At 39.1% G+C, this 20,611-nt stretch overlaps 2 protein-coding genes across 2 annotated transcripts in view; both read right to left on the reverse strand.

Moving 5' to 3' along the window:
- Positions 1 to 1,201: 1,201 nt before the first annotated feature.
- Positions 1,202 to 6,311, reverse strand: kcnj11 (potassium inwardly rectifying channel subfamily J member 11). The gene is made up of 2 exons (XM_066666990.1): positions 5,521 to 6,311; positions 1,202 to 3,851 (listed from the first exon to the last, which is right to left on the reverse strand). Exons 1-2 carry the CDS (start codon positions 5,899 to 5,901, stop codon positions 3,075 to 3,077), a joined length of 1,158 nt encoding a protein of 385 aa, XP_066523087.1. The 5' UTR covers positions 5,902 to 6,311; the 3' UTR covers positions 1,202 to 3,074.
- Positions 6,312 to 7,410: 1,099 nt separating this feature from the next.
- The window catches only part of abcc8 (ATP-binding cassette, sub-family C (CFTR/MRP), member 8), a 63,331-nt gene continuing 50,130 nt past the window's right edge, over positions 7,411 to 20,611 (reverse strand). Inside the window, exons 26-39 of the mRNA XM_066667098.1 lie at positions 19,502 to 19,668; positions 18,974 to 19,043; positions 17,855 to 18,012; positions 14,513 to 14,605; positions 13,650 to 13,752; positions 12,053 to 12,166; positions 11,576 to 11,696; positions 11,188 to 11,318; positions 10,715 to 10,793; positions 10,518 to 10,626; positions 8,843 to 8,946; positions 8,234 to 8,367; positions 7,788 to 7,850; positions 7,411 to 7,656 (exon numbers count right to left, since the gene is read on the reverse strand). Coding sequence (XP_066523195.1) covers positions 7,519 to 7,656; positions 7,788 to 7,850; positions 8,234 to 8,367; positions 8,843 to 8,946; positions 10,518 to 10,626; positions 10,715 to 10,793; positions 11,188 to 11,318; positions 11,576 to 11,696; positions 12,053 to 12,166; positions 13,650 to 13,752; positions 14,513 to 14,605; positions 17,855 to 18,012; positions 18,974 to 19,043; positions 19,502 to 19,668 — 1,584 coding nt within the window. The 3' untranslated portion in view covers positions 7,411 to 7,518. The remainder of the gene's footprint in view (positions 7,657 to 7,787; positions 7,851 to 8,233; positions 8,368 to 8,842; positions 8,947 to 10,517; positions 10,627 to 10,714; positions 10,794 to 11,187; positions 11,319 to 11,575; positions 11,697 to 12,052; positions 12,167 to 13,649; positions 13,753 to 14,512; positions 14,606 to 17,854; positions 18,013 to 18,973; positions 19,044 to 19,501; positions 19,669 to 20,611) is intronic.

A 20,611-nucleotide genomic window follows, 5' to 3' on the forward strand; every position in this document is an offset into this window, starting at 1 on the left:
TATTATACATGCACTTCTGGCCTGACCAAACCATGTGATGTTTATTAAAAAAAATAAATACAGACTGCAACAGGGAGGTATGTAATTAGATGCAAGAATTTTTAAAGCCTTCAGTTTCCCAAAGAAGAAGAAAAAAAATAGTTTATATGTTAACAATGAAAATGATAGGCAAAACTTGGAAGTCGTTTTTGCCAAAAGTCAACAGAGGTGCAGTAGTGTTCATTAAGTTTTAATTTTTGAGATTTACAATTAAATAAATGTTCAATACTACATTGGAAAAAACAAAAAAATATATAGTGTCACAGTCACACAGCTCCAGGGATCTCGAGGTTGTGGGTTCGAGTCCCGCTCCTCACTGTCTGTGAGGAGTTGGTGTGTTCTCCCTGTGTCTGCGTGGGTTTCCTCCAGGTGCTCCGGTTTCCTCCCACAGTCCAAAAACACACTTTGGAAAGTGGATTGCCGACTTGAAAGTGTCTGTAAGTATGAGTGAATGTGTGTGTGTCGCCCTGTGAAGGACTGGCGTCCCTCCAGGTTGTGTCCACGTCTTGCACCTAATGATTCTGGGTAGGCTCCGGACACACTTCGAGCCTGAACTGGATAAGCGGTTACAGACAATGAATGAATGAATTTATATATTTATTAATCTATTTATTTTAAATTTCAGTTTCCAAACATTGATGGCCATCTGCTTGTGACCCTTAGAGTAAGAAGGTTTTAAAGGGGACATTTCGGGGGTGGGGTAAAAAGAATAGTCAATAATTCAATGCATGTGCAAATAAATCTACTAAAAACTTTTACTATCACACAAACTGAAATAAAACAGCAGTTTTTTGTCTGTCTTGTTTTATCCCATATTTTCAATCATATTTTGTGCTGTCTTTAACATGGAGTGTAGAGACTTCAGTATTGTCCAGACACTTTTATGTGGGAATGCAAAGGTGAGGTTAAACATTCATTCATTGTCTGTAACTGCTTACCCAGTTCAGGGTCACAACTGAGGTTAAAGGGAATAAAACAAACATGAGAAATGTGAATAAGAAAGGGAACATGTCTAAAAACCGAGGCTTCTGCTCACTTACCAGCAGATGTCATTATTTTCTGCTCGGTTTCTACCTAAGCTTTTACTCCTTTATAAACTCTACATGCATAACAGCAAAAATCAGACAGAAACACTACAGTCCTTTATTAACAATCCAGTTTATTTGCATATAAAGTCCAGGAAGCATGCATGTAGCATTAATCTATTGCAAACCAATATGTGCATTCACAAATCCCATGCCCTGAGAAACACAGCATCCAAATATCTCAAATATTTAAGGGGAAAATGCATTTCTTTTTCTTTTTGTAAGAGTGCCCTGATAAAATAAAGCTAAGGGGAAACATATACAAAATGTTCCTTGTCTACACTAGGTGGTGGTCTTGAGCAGGCCTCAGAGCATCTGGTGAAAAAAATGACATTAAAAAGCTTTCATCTTCCAAACTGGAAGTGTATGGATTGTCTGATGTCAAGTCAAAGCCAAAACCCTGAATAAGTTTGAGGGACAGAAAGTGCTGATATTCTCCTTTTCAGCCCCACAGTCTCCGTGGTATTGCATTTCATAGCTTCCCGTGCCATGATACTCTTAATGACCTTTATGAATAGTGAGAAGTTTGTCTCTGGTCAGCAAAAACACAAAGCCTTCCGTGGCCTGCAGTGCTAACCATGTCTCTGAGGCTACAACAACCACATGTATTTTCTGAATTCATAAAGGTCAGTTCCAGGTCTTGTGTGTAATAGTGCATTATTAATATTTAGAAGAGGAAGCTAATTAAAAAATCCCTTACCCAGACTCCTGAAAATGGGCATGTCTATAAAGACTAACCTGGCTTTTATATTGACTGCATAAAGCTTTTATTTGTGTAAAATGTACTTAAAGCCTTATAGTACCCTTATTTTCATAAAATCAGCATTAACCCTTCAACCTACAAAGTATTGCGTACTCCAGCCCTGTTGGGTCTAACAAGTTCATTCCCATTTCTGAAGCCTATGTTTGAAAATAAATAGGAAGCGTATAGAAAGTACAGTATAGCTAGGCTAGCAAGAAGAAAAAACAAATAGCAGCGTTTATCACATCTACATTAATCTACCAACTTACCAACACAATTCTGTGTGTGTGTGTGTGTATAATATATAGTCTGCACCTTAGTGTAACAATATATTAGTGCTGTCTCTGAAACCTGTGCTGAATAAAGAAAGTCAGAAAATACAAAATAACCCCAATGTTCACTATAAGACCCTATGCTCCTGATTCCAGAACAGCAGATAACACAATGAGTGTCTGTTAAAATATCCGTGCCCACAAATTAAATATGAGGAGAAAAACGTGCCATAAATCCCGTTCTGACTGGTCTACAGTAATATGATATGGATAGTTACACCCCATTACATGTATTATACAATGTCAGGTTTTAAAATTTATATTTAAATTACTAAATTAGGTAGTGTCGCAGTCACACAGCTCCAGGGACCTGGAGGTTGTGGGTTCGAGTCCCGCTCCGGGTGACTGTCTGTGAGGAGTTGGTGTGTTCTCCCTGTGTCCGCGTGGGTTTCCTCCGGGTGCTCCGGTTTACTCCCACAGTCCAAAAACACACGATGGTAGGTGGATTGGTGACTCAAAAGTGTCTGTAGGTGTGACTGTGTGTGTGTGAGTGTGTGTTGCCCTGTGAAGGACTGGCGCCCCCTCCAGGTTGTGTTCTTGCCTTGCGCCCAATGATTCCAGGTAGGACCCACCGCGACCCTGAACTGGATAAGCGCTTACAGATAATGAATGAAAGAATGATTAAAAATTAGTAACTTAGCAAAGTCTGCAGTGTTAAATGAGTTTCTTAAGTTTTGTTTCCAAGCAGATGCCAAGAATTGCATATTTGGACATGACCAGGTCCAGAGTTGGGTAGAACTCATAGAAAATAGAGGGGTGGTGGGGGAAAAAAACAAACCTTGCCTTCTCTTTGCATGAACCAATTTCACCCTTGAGCTCATCATTATTTTCCTAGGAACAAAGGCACATGGGTCAGTTTCCTTCCTTAAACCAGGTTCACTCCTCTTTGCTGAAGGTCTGCTGATGTTTGATCCTCCTTCGGACTGAGCCTCTTATAGCCGAGGCGATGTTAGACTCTCTGAGCCTGAAGGTGTCCAGCCCCCCGTGCTCGTCCAGCTCTTTGGGGCTGCAGCTGGGAGTGAGCACTTTGATGGTGTTTCCAAACTTGGAATAGTCCACCGCATACATACCATCCTCCTCAGAAACGGTGGGCACAAAGCGATGTCCCCACAGGATCTCCTCACCAATATAAGAGGTGCGGGCCTGCGTGGTGATGCCAGTTGTCTCCACCACGCCCTCCAAGACCACTACCACCTCAAGGTCGTGTCGCTGTAGGTCAGCGGCGCTCACATTGTACAGAGGGCTGCTGCGGTCCATTGGGTGGCTGATGATGAGGGGTGACACCAGAAAGATGGAGTTGCCCCCCACAGGGTTGTCCGTCTGGATGTCGATCTGGTCCAGGGGCAGCACCTCGCCTTCCTCCGTGGTCCCACGCCGCACCAGCTGCATGCGCACTGTGGCGCTGATGATCATGCTCTTCCGCAGGTCTCCCACACGGCACATGAGGCAGAGCCGGCCGTTTCTCAAGGCGACCACGGCGTGTTTACTGAAAATCAGCGTCTCTGCCCGTCTCTTAGCCTGCGCAGTCTTCATGAAGATGCAGCCTAGCATCACAGCATTAATGACCAGCCCCACAATGTTCTGCACCAGTAGACACAGCACAGCTGCTGCACACTCCTCTGTGATCATTCGTCCGCCAAAGCCAATGGTCACCTACACATCGACAGAGAAGCGACGGTCAGACACATGTGCACAGGTTTGGACACTGCTGGTCAAATGACACATTTGGTTGGCTTTGCAGGTCACGGCTAAACAGAAAAGCGCCGGACCCTATCAGAGTTGATGAGCCCTGTCTTAATGACTTTCTGCTTACCCACAGTGACACCTCCAGGGGCTAATAATTAAGTATGTGATGAAGGTTGCTGGAGCAGGGTTAGCACTACAGCTACTCAAATAGGACCAGTGAGGAACACTGGTGGGAACTGCTTGTACACCAAGAAGTTCTCCAGAACCAGGGTGAGGGAAATGCTATTTAATTCTGCAACTGTCTACTCCTTGGCTCTATTTGATGCTCTAGCTGTGGCTGCTCTCTTCGGGTGGCTCAGTGTAATGCTAGCCTAGGCAGTCATCTGTATGTGTTTACATCCAAGTAGGTTGAGCTGTTAACTGACATTGCAGCTGTGGCTGGCTACACCTGTCTTGGAAGAAGCATGCGCCAGCCTTCACACCCCCAGCCTAGTGGCATTGAGTAACAGAGGGAAACTGAGTTAGCTGGTGGAATAGGACATGATTTAATAAGTGCAGAAAGCAAACAAACAGACCAAAATGTTAGCACATCCTCCACAGGGAACAAACTGAAATATGGCAATTAACAAAGCATAACCATCTCTATTTATATGCTGAGTTTACCATTTTGGCGGAACATATATAATTCATGAGGCATACGATTAAAGTTCTGTTTCTCACATTAAAAATTCTATTTGTCCACTTACCAATCATTTTCCTGGAGAGATTTTTAGCAGCTGACTTAAAGAAAATGGAAAATGAAAAATCACCTAAGACCTTCAATGACTGTGACTGGTCTATACACAAACACACTCAGTGACAAATACATCTAGTAGGAATAACTGTGTACAATATAGCACACCATATATATTCAGATACTTAGTGGTATGAAAAACTAGAGCGATTTCTATTCTCTCTTGAAAAACGATGACCTGTTAATAATAAAAATGGCATTATATTTAAGCTGAAACAATGCTGCTGAGAAACATATGATAAAGATCAATTCTAATATTATCCACCTCTAATTATGAAGAAGAGAATATACCACAGATCGTGTTCTGACTGGGTGGAGGTGGTCAGTTTTACAGCTGCGCCATGGATGAACTATTATAGTTGTACAAGTAAATCTGTATTTTTATACGTCTTTTAATTGTACACACTTAAAAACGATGGTTCTCACAGGGTTCTTTATTAAAGGAAATAGTTCTATATAGAGAACCCTGAACACTTGAAGGACCTTTTGCATGATTAAAGTGGGTTTTTTTTGTATCATGAATGATTTCTCCAGATTCAGACTGATTCAGATGGAGAATGAGCACCTTTTATATGGCAGCACGCTTGATATTGGTTTTGGTGCCATATAGAACCCTTCTCTAAAAGATGTTATATTTAGAACCATCTATAGCACATTCTCCATCAATCTAAAGAACCTTTTTAATTATCCAAAAGAAGCATTTAATCATGCAAAAGGTTCTTCAAGTGTTTGAATTTTTTTCTTGAATTTGTTGTTAAAACAAAGCCCAGTAAGGGACCAAAAGCTACTTTTATAGATGATAACTCCACATTGAGACTGCCCATAATCGCGGCTGATCGTCACCTGCACTTCCACGGAGAAGAGAAAGGCGGAGAGAAAGGAGTGGATGGCCGTTACGCACGGCACGGTGTCGGTGTCCGCGGCGAGGTCCCCGTGCGCGAAGGCGATGAGCCACCATGCCATGGCGAACAGCAGCCAGCTGCACAGGAACGACATGGTGAAGATGAAGAGCGTGTGCAGCCATTTGAGGTCCACGAGCGTGGTGAACACGTCCTGGAGGAAGCGGCCCTGCTCGCGGATGTTCGTGTGCGCGACATTACACGCGCCGTTCTTGGCCACAAAGCGCGCTTTGCGTTGGCGAGTCTTCAGCCGCGGCTGCAGCACGTCCTCCGCCAGCCGCGTCACCACAAAGTCGTCGGGAATCAGCCCTTTCCTGGACAACATTTCTGCGTCCCAGTCCCATAATAACCCTGCTCATGAGCCGCGGTCCGCTCCCCTCCACAGCGGAGACACAAAGAGAACACAACCTCCGCGATAGTCCTTCACCCACAGCACGTGCAGGCCAAGTGTTCTGACACACACACATACAAACACACACCGTCCCGGACACACAGCGGTGATGTGTTCCACGGATCACTTTACAGACTCGACTCCTTCCAGTTGTCGGAATGAGACAAAGAGAATCGACTCGCTCTTCTGATAACTATTTTTTTTATTTCTAAATACTCTTTTCGAGAATCGGCTCACTAGCTTCGATTCACGTAAACTGCTTTTTGAACGACTCTCCGATTTCCTACTGCGCAGGACTGCGTCCACAAACACACGTTACCACGACACACATGCCCTACCAACGAACTCACTTCTAATGGCGGGGCACTATTTTTGTCACGCTCTTTGGCGTGGGAGTATGCTGTTTATAAAGGTCATGTTTGTATCGACTCGTATAGTGATTCGAATCGTTTCTTCACTTGTTTCCTTGGGCGAAACGAATCACGTTTTAATTAATATTTTACTTAATGTCTGTTTGCATGAGTCGACTCCATGTTGATTTGATTCTTTTGATTGGAGTGTAACCATTTGAATCGACAGCGACGGTTGGGTCAATTCTCTGTGGTAAGTGGAAGTGAGTTTTTGGTTGTTTTTTGTTTTATTATTATTTCTAATGCTTACACTTCACACAACACCCATTTTTTTGTCTAAGAAACTGTTTACTGTTTGATAACCGTAAATAAGACCACAACCCTTCAGACTTATGTATTATTTAAAGGAGTCATTCATAAAGAGTCATTTGTTGGCGTATCGCCGGTCTGCAGCTCTGTAGAGAGGAACTCCCAGGAGAAGATTCAACTTCCAGTGGCTCAGCTGCTGCTGTCCGTCGCCTGAAACAGGATCTTCTGTGAGCCATCGTTAGAGCCGCCCTCAGTCTGTTCAGAGACTGCATTTGAGTTACAGAGGCATGTGAGGAGCTCCACTTAACCCAGCCCAGGTTCACACAGTCCTATTTCAAAAGTTAATGTAAATAAAACACTTTAGATACTCTGAGACGTAGAGAATAATGGTTAACAATAACCGGTAAACAAAAATTCAGATGTTTCTTATAATCTGAAATCATTACCTCAGAACAGTAACATATGCACCCTCCCCAAATCTGATTCAAAATCTCTCTGAAAAAAATTAAGTTAAAGGGCTAATATCCTACATTTTTCTTTCCAACTGAGATTCACTTATAACATTTGCCTGAATCAAAACTTAAACAGTAACATTTGGAATTTAACCGTGTTTACATACCATATCAAACACGTTTATTTCCTAAAATTGAGGAAAAGTAGTTTCCATGACATGGGCCCATTTATATTTGGTTATTGCTGCATTAAGCCACCCACAATCATGTCACATTTCATCAACAAATATATTTATATATAAGAATGATAAATTTAGCATATATAGGCATTTATCTTTTATTAATAAAGAAATCCATCTTATTTACAAACATGATGTATGGTGAAATACAAAACAATAATACATGGTAGAATTGCACTTTAAATGGACAGTCCTCAGTTATTATTTATCTGCCCGAACAAAAGAGGCAAAAACACTGTCCTCAGTACTGAGGAGAATGTCTGGTTTGTCGTACTCCAGAATGACCCCTCTCTTCATCACAATCACCAGGTCTGCATTCAGGATAGTGTGTACTCGATGCTGCAAGAAAGAACATGACATATCAGCAGAACTGGGCCAATGCACTGGACATGTCATAGATACCTTGTTTCCAGTTAAGCTCATCAAAAATACAGTGTAAACATTAAAGACGGGTGTTGCTGGATACTCACTGCTATGGTAACCACTGTTCTGTCTGCAAAAGCAGTCATTACAACTTTCTGCAAAATGCTCTCCTGTAAAAGGAGTGAAATGCAACAAACAGACGTAAAAACAGGGAATAAATGTAGAGCATTAGGTTAAGCATGTGATTTCAAATGAGCAGTGAGCAAATTACGGCTTTCATCTTTTTTTTTACTTCAGTCTGACAGTCACTATAATGAATATTAATTGAAGTAAATCTTTTTAATAACCATTTAACCCAGAGTGTGTTGCCTCAGCTATTAAATGAAGCGAGTGCATTTACTTCAGCCACGCTCCATTTGTACAGAGAGCTATGCTGATGCTCAGGGTACTGAATTGTGACAGAACTGTCTATGAAAGGCAAAAGCAAAAAAAAAAGTGCACAGTAAAGAGAACAGAGTCCAGCCCTTTGGGCTTCTACGTCTCATACACTCACCGTTGCCATATCTATTGATGCAGTGGCCTCATCCATGATCAGAATGCTGCTCTTGCGAACAAACGCCCGTGCCAAACAGAACAGCTGGCGTTGCCCCTGGCTGAAATTTTCCCCACCTTCCGTCACCATGGCATCTAAAACAGAGAGTAGGTGTCAAAGGAACGTCTTAAAAACAAGACTCATGCTGCAAAAATAGGAATCAGTAAACACACATGGTCCTGATTTATTGTTTTTACTCTTCATTGTTAAACGTGGGCCCATTTTCGGTGACACAGTTGTACAGTGAAACACTGATGATCTTGTTATTCTAGTTGGGTGGACAGTGTATTTCATGAGTAGCCTCAATAAATTGCAGAAGACATATCTCTGATCGCTGAAAGCTATGAATTGTTAATAATCCTGTACGCTGTCTAGCCCTCTCACTCATATATAGACACTTGTTTGAAATCCATAATAAAGGCTCTGACGCCTCACTAAATTATTCAATGCCAAACGTCTCAAACTATAAACTATATGAAAACAGAAAATAAAACCACCAAACAAACCAAATTCCTGTCTTACGCACAAACAGTATGTGTTGTTATATCAAAAAAGATACACCTCCCTTACCAAGTCCCCCAGGCAGAGTTTTCACTACTGGTTTGAGCTGGGCAATTTCCAGAGCCTCCCAAAGCATACTGTCTGTAGCCTTCATCTCTGGATCTAGATTAAAACTGAACACAAGGGAGATTCAGTGTAAGAAGCCAGATCCCAGTTACTAAAACTGACCACCATTTTCACCTGAACTTTCACCTGAATTAATAGGGTGCATTTTTATCCATTGGTTTTAGGTAAATACATGTAAATTAAAAATCTAAAAACACCCCAATAATTTGAAATATCATGCCTCTACACGTAAGAGCAGTTCTAACATTACACACATTTCCTGGTGCTGTAATACCTTTAGAAAAGTGCAATAAATAATGTTTGTTTATTTGAGCTTAAGCTGCTGAGAACTACTAAAGATCACCAGTTAACTTACAAAATGGGAATAAACGAACTGGTCCACTTTAGGATTCTGGTTTAACTGGTGCAAATAATGAACAGTAATACAGTGTATTTCAAAAGCAAGGAAACAGTAAACTAAGGATACACCAATATAAATAAAAGTAATCCAATTTTAAACCCAAGCTGTGGGAGAAGGGTGAAACTTGTCATGCCATAGTTGATCTGGAGACACCCATTAAAATGATATTATAATTTTCTATAGATTTTTATAGATTTTATAATCAGCTAAAATTACAGGACTGTGAGAGTCCTCATAAAGCCACATAGACTGAGTCCGTTTAACATGATTTACTTCAAGTTCCTCACAACATTTATTTTCCCATCACACTTTGTATTAAGCAAGTGTCACACCACAAAATCAGAACCCCCAATCAGGACAGAAGGAAGGTTCACACCCTCTGCGGTGCCGGCCGCAATCACTTTTGAACAAAAAAAGCAGCATCAATTAAACAGCACAGGCTACTCAGGGGAGCATGCTGACTCGAGCAGATGCCCCTGATTGGCTGATACGTTGCTAAGTGACGGGACGAGAAGTACACTGCTGTCTTTCCTGTCCAATGAGAGTGCAGCTAAGGGCATCCTTGGGACCCCCAACTAGGGATGGCATATGGCTCAAATGGGACATTAGTCACAGTGGTAGAGCAATCTTTAAAGCATGGCTCCCTCGAAGAACAATTTGATGCCTTATTTGAATAGGTTGACAAAGCCTGCAATGTCTGTAGCCAAGTATTACTATATAGTAATTCTGCATTCTAATTATTATCTATTTTTTAAATTATTTTTATAATATATATTATTTTATATTATTCTATTTTTATTTTTTTGCATCAATATTAGCAATTTGAGACACCCTTCACTTTAATACATCATCATCATCATCATCTTTTCCACTTGGACCATAGTGGTAGAAACAGATTGAGCAAAGAAGCCCAGGAACCTCTGTCGACTCCAAATGCCTACAGCTCCTCCTGGTGAACCCACAGATGTTCCCAGACCAGTCCGTAGATATAATCCCTCCAGTGGGTCCTGGGTCTACCTCAAAGTCTCCTCCCAGATGGCCATGCATGGTACACCTCCAGCGGGAGGCTTATAGGCTACACACTGTTCAGATACCTGAACCACCTTACCCTCTCAATGCGAAAGAACAGTTGTTCTACTCCAAGCTCCTCACCTGATCACAGAGTGTATGCCCAACAACCCACTGCAAAAAAGTGCAGACTACTGGAAAATGACTAACCGGATTGTTCCACTGAAGAGAATGGGATCTTGCAGGATGATTGAGAAACGACTCCGGAGTGTTTGGAGAGGCAGCTTTGCTATGTCAATGTCATCTATAATTATCCGTCCTGTTAACATGAAATACAAGTGCACACTTTTTAGCAGGGAGAAAGATAAACATTTTAGGATTATTCAAATTTGGTTTTGAATTGGTACCTTCAAATGTGTCCACCATACGGAAGAAGGCTAAGGAGAAGGAAGACTTTCCGCTTCCCGTTCTGCCACAGATTCCAACCTGAAATAGAAACATAAACAGTAGGATTCCTTAAACTTAACATATGAACATGAACATATGTGCACACAGAACCTCTAACTAATTTACAGTTACACTGCAAATGATGTTTATTGCTGTGTTTATTAGTTTACATTAAGGTTTATTAAATTTATTAAACAAAAATATAGTAATATGAGTTTCTAATAATATTTCATATTTATATTTTTTATATATTACTAAATATATACCTTTGGCAACAAATATAATGATAATTTATTAATGTAAAGATAATTAATTAACATCTATATTATCATCTTTAAATCAAAATCTTTGAATGAATTCTGTTCTTTTACTTTTTTAGGATTTTAATGCAAGTTCTCAACACAGTGTTTAAGTTGAGATATGATTCAGTTACCTTCTGTCCAGGCGTAATGTGGGCATTGACATGCTTTAGGACAGGCTTCAGAGTGCTGTCATATCTAACACTCAGGTTTTGGATCTGAATTTCACCCTGCTGGGGCCAGCCCTCTGGGACCTGGGATGCAGCTGAGGACAAAGAGCGAGGACGCAAACACAAATAAAAAAAGTCAAAACAGAGAAAAAAGGGTACAGGAGAAATTTGGATGAATTTAGGGAAAGAGGGTAAGATTTTATGACTTTAATGCAGTAAAAGCCAAAAGAGTGAAAGCTACAGGGAAGAAATAAAAAGAGTAAAAAGCTCGCCTGAGGGAAATGTGTGAAGAAAAATAGTATAATAGCAGTAGTCTGTGTAGGATGTGGGTCAGAAACAGCCTTTCACTCACACATCAGCCCCTCATAGTTCTCTGGCTCCGTCTTTAGTAGGTTATTTATCCTCTTCACTGCTCCTAACTGCACCTCCATATCAGCCAGGTTACGCACCATCCAGTTCAGGTAGTTTGAAACCTACCAATATGTACAGATAGAGTTAGAGATAAAATAGAATGATGTTGCAGTAGATATGCAATATGTGGAATTTGTTCAATGGCAGTGTGTACAGTTAAAATGAAGATCATAACATTCATAAAATTAAGCACAAATAAACTAATACTGAGAGAGACGGTGCTATCCGATCCATAACTGCAGTTATTTGCTTTAACCAACATCTAATTCATCTCTGTAATGCTATAATGTCCCAGCTTGACTAGTTTCTACGTTTAATAAATAGAATCAGTCCACATCTAACATATCATTGCATCCCTATATATATATAAATTAATATTCTCACTCAAATGCTGTGTCAGTGTTTGTTTGGCTCATACCATGAGAGCATAGGTCAGTCCCAGCCCCACCAGCCCAGTAGAAAGGTGACTGTAGAGTGAACTAGTAATAGAGGCCACAGCTGCTATGAGGACAATACAGGCTCCAATATATTCCTGTAAAAAGAGAAAGAAATTGCTTTACTCAGAACAGAGCTTTTCAACCTGATTGAACAAATCTGTGCTGACAGCACGTAATTACATCTAATTGCAAAAGTCTCTTGACCTCTCATCCAAGTCATCTGTTTGAAACCTGTCAATAGCAGGGTCAAGCATACTGCAACACTAAATGAAGTGTAACATTTACAATACTGAGTATACAGCTCTTTCTTTAATACATGTTTAGCGCACCATTTTAAGAAGCTGATATTGTATTATTATGAGTAAATTATGAAATCCTAAAGAGAGAGCAAACATGACTGGTCCAATGAACTGTATATATTATTAGATGGAAATTACTGATTACACAACATTGTGAAACAGATATCACAATAATAATACTGCACTGAATTATATACAAACTGTTATATTAACCTCATAAACCTGGCAGGCCTGGTACCACAACCCAAAAAATTAAGTGTTGAAATCTGCTGGCAGAAGAATTTGTAATAATATACCCAATTAAAAGATGATGCGTTCAATTTGTAAGTGAGAGTGCATACTTACTATTGACTTAGTTCTGTTTGTGACACAACTGACATTTTGTTCATATTTGATGAACAGCAGCATCATAAAGAAACTGCAGTATTAGAAACATGTACAGAAACACCTATCCCAATACAAAAAGAACTGCAAAAGTCTCTGAAATAACTTGTAAAAGTCTGAAATCTGACACTTTCTCACATCTAAAAGTCATAGACTATGATTTCCCAAAAACGGGTTATTTTGCACGGCCACTTTTTGCATGAGCCATTGTCATAAAAAATTATATCAATATTAAACAAGGTTGATTTTATTGGAACAGCAAGAAATTAAAACCATGGGCTTAAGACCGCTATTCTGACCACTTAAACCAAATGACTGAGATGATGGGAGTCTGCCAGACATTAAGCAAAACACTTATGATTTTACTCCGACATTGGGAATTTGCCTGCTAAAGTAAAATGGCTTGAAAAGTCGTTTGATGTAAGGCTGGCATTAAATGGCTAAGTCATACTTTGTTGAGCCAAGCTGTCACAGAACAACGGCTTTACTGAACAAACAAGTACACAGTACCACTGATGCAAAACACCAAAGCCCTAAATGTGAGTAAGTAAATGAGAAATAGCACAATCAGTGATGCCCTTTTTCACTGTAAATGAGTATGTATATATGTATGAGACTGAGTGAGTCAGTATGTGAGGATGTGAGCTGAATACTGAATAGGCATTAGATAACATGGATACAATTTACAAATGATTAAAGTACTTTAAATAACTTTCTATCAAAAGTAAGCAAAGTGAAAGCAGGGTTAATCTAATATATTAAAATCATTTTGAAATTATGTAAATATTTGAATCAAGTAAACTTAATGTATGCACATTTCAATGTACGACAAACACTCATTTTAAGAGCTGAAGAAACTGCAAGCTGAGTGTGTGTGTGAAGGGAAAAAACTCACCATGCGCACCTCCAGCCAGCGGTTGGCAGCCGTGAGAAAGAGAGATGCGACGTTGTTAGCATCTGTTAACTCCAGAAGCCTCTGCCGAAACCTGGCCTCATACCTAAACAAGTCAATTCAAGGTCTTTACTGTCATTCCTGAATATAAATTGCAGTGGAACAGTGGAACTGTTTTTCAGGCACAAGGTGCCATGCACTGCAACAACACATGACACAGGAACTACACCACATGCAGACAACATGTGTACACAACATACATTGCATACATACAAGTATTCCGCCATTATATTATAGATAAGCAAGAATTATTTAGAAAGTAATACTTGTGAAACCGTGCTATAACTGAGATATACCTTAGACATATCACCACAGTACAACAGAGCCAATATAATACGTATAGTCTACTCTGGATTGCTGCAATTGTATCAGTTTTATTATTGACTTTCATCATTTTAAGACAATGATCACACACACACACAAACAGATTAACAATAAATTTTACTCTGTGTTTTTCTCTTATCCGTTTTTAGTTAGATTTAATAAAGGCTCAGCTTTGAAGAGTTTGTCAAAACTGACGTTTGGCACTTGCGAACGGCAATGGATGTTGTTGCCAGGTTACAGGCAAATAGAGTGCAATACATGAATAAATTACTAAAGTGCAATGAATAAACAGTGTGATACTTCAAGATATTTGTTTGGAGAGGTATTATTAGGAGATGCTCGGACTACAGGAATGCCTCTCTGTAACAGACATTGTAGCAGAGGTAAGATGTAACTGTGGTTACTGTGGTATAAGTAAGACAATGCTTACATAAGTGAAACATTGATCTGCTCATACTAAAAGCACTAGAATACACTCTCACCTGAAGGCCCTGATGGTGGTCAGCCCCTCTACTGTCTCTGAGAAGTGAGAGAGCAAAGGAAGTTGGGTGCTGTCTTCTAGTTGTTGCAGATCTCTGGGTGCAAACACATACACACACACACGAACACAGAGAAAAAAAATGTCAATTTTCAATGAAATCTAATTCACCAGGAACAAACATTTATTTCAAATAAATTCATTAGTGTCAATAAAAAAAATAAATGCTCATAGGTCTCTGCTACAAGGCCATGTACATCTCCACATTGAGAGTGAGCTCAAAAGACTTCTTCAGTTGCCATGCACAGGAAAGCTGAAAGTGGTATTGATATAGGAATATAAGGTGATTTATAATAATAATAATACATTTTATTTAATAAATGCTTTTCATGACACCCAAGGACACTGTATAGAGTGTCCTTTAAGATCTAACATTAAGATCTAACCCATAGAAATAAATGAAATAACATTAGGCGTATCCAAAGGCCAGCTGAAACAAGTGTGCACAGTTTAGAGGGGGGAACCTTAAGCAAGTACTGATCAAGTGAACAAAGAGCACGTTTAGGAGAATATACTTGGAGGAGACTACTTCTCTATGCGGTACTAAACTGGAAGCCAGTGTAGCTGTCTCAAAATAGCATTGATACGCTCCCAGGATTTAGTATGGATCAGCATCTTAGCAGCAGAATTCTGCACATACTGCAATTTACTCTGTACCCGAGGAGGGAGACCATTCAGTAATCAATCCTAGATGAAACAAGGCATGAGTGATACTTTCAGCTGCATTGAGAGTGGGAAAAGGATGAATCCCTGCAATATTTCTCAAATGGAAAGAGGCAGTCTTGCAAATGTTTTGATATGCAACTCAAAAGCCAAACAGAAAGATAACAAAAATAACTCCCAGATTTTTAATCTGGGATGAGGAGGAATCAACATACCCATGGATTGAAACAGACATTGCCCACCTTCTTAATCTTAGCTGGTGATGCAATTAATATGGCCTCAGATTTATTTATGTTTACGCTCAGGAAGTTCTCCTGCAGTCAAATCCTAACATCACCCAAACAATTCATTAAGGCAGGGGGTGGTAAGTTATGTGTAGGCTTTGTGCAAATATAAATCTGCACATCATCCGCATAACAGTGAAGTTGCAGTCCTTGTCGCCTAATGATTTCACCAAGTGGAAGCAAGTACAATATAAAAAAAAGTGGGCCAAGAACTGAAACCTGAGGGATACCGTGCAGCAAAAAGCAAGGGTCTGAACTATAACCACCTACAGAGACATACTGCTGCCTATCTGCCAAATATGACTTAAACCAATCAAGTAGATTTTGGTTAACCATATCATAGGCTACTGTAAGATCCTATAAAACCAGCATATTCAGCAAGCCCTGATCACCTGATGCTAAAAGTCTCTTGACTCTAACAATAGTAGTTTCAGTGCTGTGGTTTTTCCTGAATCCTGACTGGAAAATCTCAAACAGATCTAATGATTCTAGATGTACTAATAACTGGGCAGCAACAGTTCATTCTAATAATTTAGCAAGATAAGGAAGATTTGATGTAGGCCTATCATTTGCTAGGACCTGAATAATCAATCAACAAATCAGTGTTGAGCATGCTTTTACTAAATGTGTAGGCCTGGGGTCCAGCTGCCATGCCGTAGCTCTCGAAGTCCTAATAAGTTGTAAAATATAATATGCTTGCACCGTAATAAACTGAGGATCTTCTCAGTTACACTTTTCTCACACATTTATACAGCTGCTCTAAGACACACAATAATGTCTCAAGATACAAAAAGCAGCTCATGGCAGGGGTGACTAATGAACTATTTTAAAGAATAAAACAGTTAAACAGGTAGAATCTTGTGACATATTTTCATGTTAAATTACATCTTCAGTGTTGGTAATAAAGGAAAACATTTTCATTATCAAACCACACACAGATCATGACTGATTTGTAATGTGAGAGCTGAAGAAATCTTTACAAATACAGTTATGGTACAACCAGGGAACATAAAGAAAAACGTCCCCAGTCCAGTAAAAACCTAAACTCTCAAGATGCTGTAATAACAGCCTATAAAGTTAAATAAGCCTCTGAACTTTAAATCTGTGTGAACATGACAATTCAATGAATCCTAAGGTGTATGAAATTATATGCAACAAAAAGCAACTCATGGCCATTGTATATTGTGTTTGTTATTTCAAATTAATCCCCGGCCTGAAATTTGATTGCTGGGCCCTTTTTTTTAAAACATAATCCATATTCCCTTATTTCATAATCCGTGGTCATTTCATTTCTCTTACCATTGTGAAAACGTACACAAAGCACAGAGATAACAGTGTATTTTACATAACAACAGGGCCCAAAACTGTTTCCAGAAAATTGTAGAGCTTAAATAGTTTCCAAGACAATTAGAAATTAAATTACAATGAAAACTATATATCTCTACATTATTATGTTTGTGTGTTTTTAAATACGTGATTAGGGCATCTTAAATAGTTTAAAGCAGGTGTAATTAATTAAATTTCATTACGGTCCAGTTAGATAAAATATTCTCAAGCCATGGTCCGGAACATAATGTATAACCTGCATTATGATCAGTGTCATATCCTGCATATTGAAGTAGCCTTGTAGTTATAGCAACATTTTATAACCTTTCAATTAGATTTTGATATATTTCAACAGGATTTATAAATATTATAAATAAGGAAAACTCTAAATAAAATGTCCTTGTTTAATTTCTAGTAAAATTAAAATGCACATGTTGCAGTTGACTTACTGCTTTACATAACCAGCAATCTGACTGGTTCTTATTGCTGGAGGGCAGTTAACAGCAAGCTCATTGGCTCTATATGCTGAAGGACGAGAATCCATGTTCAGCATTATGAGAATTTCAACTCGTAATTGTTCCCTTATATTTAAAGGTTCTGGTTTTAACTCACACATTACAGTCGTTATGGAAGTGTCCCAAAAGTGCTTTTATCATGTCCCTTGAGCTATTTTTACTCACCCCAGGACAGCTGTGTCTGGAGTCCTGGCCTGTGTGTGTCACTCATTTAAGTGATCATAGTACATAGTGCAGATTTGATCATAATGCACAGATCTGATTGGCTGAATAGCCTCACGTGTGATATGCAAAAGTGTTACTTTAATACATTTAACTGTAAAATTCATAATGGTTGCAAACTTATATATCTCAGGAATAATCAGCTAATAATAATAATCCATGGTCTAACAGCTGTTTAACTAAAAGGTCCTTATTTAAACTTGCTTGCCTCTATTTCCAACCATGTCTATAAATACCCTTCTCCAGTGAAAAGCAGTGCTACTGCAGGCAACATACCTGGATGCCACTCTGAAGTATTTCTGGATGAAGTAGCAGGCAATGGTGAGAGGGGCGAGGGCAATGAGGAAGACAGGCGTGACATATGATATCACACCCAGTGCAGACACACACAAGAGTGTGGAGCGAATCAAACACTCTATTGTAGTAGGGATGTGCTGGAAACACATAGAGATAAGATACACAGAGTGAGAGGACATTAATCAGTGCCTTTGCCTTATTTAGCCTAATCAGCAAAGTGTTGGTGCATGAGGGGCACTGAGACCCATTAGTGTAGCAGCAGATTTCTGCACTCCTTAACTCATTAGTGAATCCTGGCTTTACCTTTAAAATGGGCTCAAATTTACAATGGGAACGAGAAAGTATATCCTTTTTGTATTTTAGTGAAAGAATAATGCTGATATTAGACATATAAACATTTTTCCCTCCCTAAAATGGTACACTGCTCGTCAACCCAGACACGACTTTCAATGACTCAATTTATAACTGCATACAATAAAAAATAAAATGGCACAGAACCTAGAACCACATATAAGTAAAATACAAAAAAAAGGATAATTTGTTAGTTAACTGCAAATTTCTTAGAAGCAATATATGTAATTTATTTGTTCTCTAATTAAAAGAAAACATGAGATGGATGTTTGGATGTACATGAGCAAAAGATCTTGAAAAATATAATGTCTTAGCAACATCTCTAAATATCAATTGCTTATTTCTGCGCTTTCATAGCTGTCAACCAGAAAGAAACATATAATATAATGCTTTTGTATACAGTTATATGGCTATCCCTAGGGGCTAATTTGGAGCATTAATAAAGAGCGATTCAGCCATCAAAAGATGTATGTAGGGTTCAGTGATCCCATTATTGTGTCAGTACAGTGGAAAACTTTAATATGATTGCAAAAAGCAAATTTATCATTTTACTGGCACCGAAGAACAAAAACATCAGGACAAAAAGAACAGAAATTGACACAAATTATTTTTAATGCTTCATCGCTCATCTCTTTTTGGTTTGTCTAGGTTTTTGTGAAAAAAAAGACATGTTGTTTAATGAACCATGGTAAATAATACCCACATGGTGAACTAAGTCCAGTCAGTATAGGTGAGTAATTATCATACCTGGTCTATGGTGTTTGTGTCTGAAGAAAAACGGTTCAGAATGCTTCCCAAAGGAGTTGTCTCAAAAAGTCTAGACAAATAAGAGCAAACCATTACTCAGAAGCTTACAAAAAACGTTTCATATTGGCCCAGTTGGAACATTTATCATATGATGAAGCTGTATTCCACCTCATTCTGCATCTATTGCATATAAGGTGACACTGTATAATCACACTGGTCCATATGAAGGGTGAGCAGGTCAGAAAACGTAATCACCTAACCACACAATGTGTCCTTCATTACCCATGGGCACCCAATCAGTTGCCATGGTGCTGAAAGGATAAATGCTGTTTGCTGTCCCTATCCCAGACAAATGGGGCACATCAGTCAACAGTCAGACCCTTCATTAGGAACTGACTATGCAAAACTGTAAATGTTTTTATAGTCACATACACAGATAAGTGCTCACACATAGACACACACAAACACACACACTTAATATTATGATGATAAATATTAGAGCAATAATAAGGCCACACATGTGGGTACCTCATTGGGGCAAGGATGATGTTTTTGAGCAGATTGTGGTGTAACTCTTTGGCTACTCGCAGCCCTGTCCATTCCACAGCCACAGAGGTGACCAGACACAGTACAATGCCCAGACAGCACAGCACACTAAAAATAAGCAGGTACGAGGAGTGACTGAAGCCACAGTCCTGAAGAAGAAGAAAAAAATACACTTACATTTGAATGGAAGTTACTAGATATTTTTGACAATATCATTTTCATATTATAATGAATAACAACATCAAGAATGTGCAAAACAGGGCCTCTATGTGCATGCATATGTGTGAGAGAATGGGTTACGGTGGTAGGGCTGAGAGTGAGACAGATAGTACCTGCAAAACACTGACTCAAATGGCAAAGAACACTACTATCAGTACAGGAAGTAAGAAAGTTATGTTGAAAATAAAATTAATCACTTCTGACTTTCTAAATCATTTAACTTCTAATCTGGTGCTTTTAAAAATCATACTGCTCATTATGCATGGCCAAAATAAGCAAAAGCAGAGGAAATCAATGCAGTAATAACCATAAGGACCCTGCACCTGTACTCTTAAAGACCACTAATGCATATCCATGGGAAATTATTGGCAGTAAAACGTCAGACAAATTAAAAGAGACTCAATTCGCTCACCATAGCAGCAGATTCCACTCAGTAAGCATAATGCAATTTACAATCCTTTTAGTGCACAAATGAAATGACAGTGGATTAAATATTAATTAGGAAACTAAAAAAAAAAACCCTAAAAATCTGGTGTCCAGCAGGTTAACTCAGTTCATTTTTCTGTTTATCTCTTAGTGTCTCTGAACAGTCATGCTTAAGGTAGGATCAATTTTTTGTGGGTGGTTGATCACACAGTGGAACAGCTGTGCTGGAAATCTCCAGGGAGCAGAGAACACTTAATTGTTCACTTCTTTGTGGACTGTCTATTTATACTTAGTTTCTATATTTATTTTATCTGATTTAATTTTATGTTGACACCTGCACCAAGAGAAAATCGTTGTACACCTTTTTCTTGGTCACTAAATATTCTTATTCAGAGGGTGACTTTCTCTATTTCAAGTCTTTATTTTATAAGTGTATGGTGTTGAGCG

This window comes from Hoplias malabaricus, chromosome 4, assembly GCF_029633855.1.
Source record: "Hoplias malabaricus isolate fHopMal1 chromosome 4, fHopMal1.hap1, whole genome shotgun sequence".
Classification (NCBI taxonomy): Eukaryota; Metazoa; Chordata; class Actinopteri; order Characiformes; family Erythrinidae; genus Hoplias; species Hoplias malabaricus.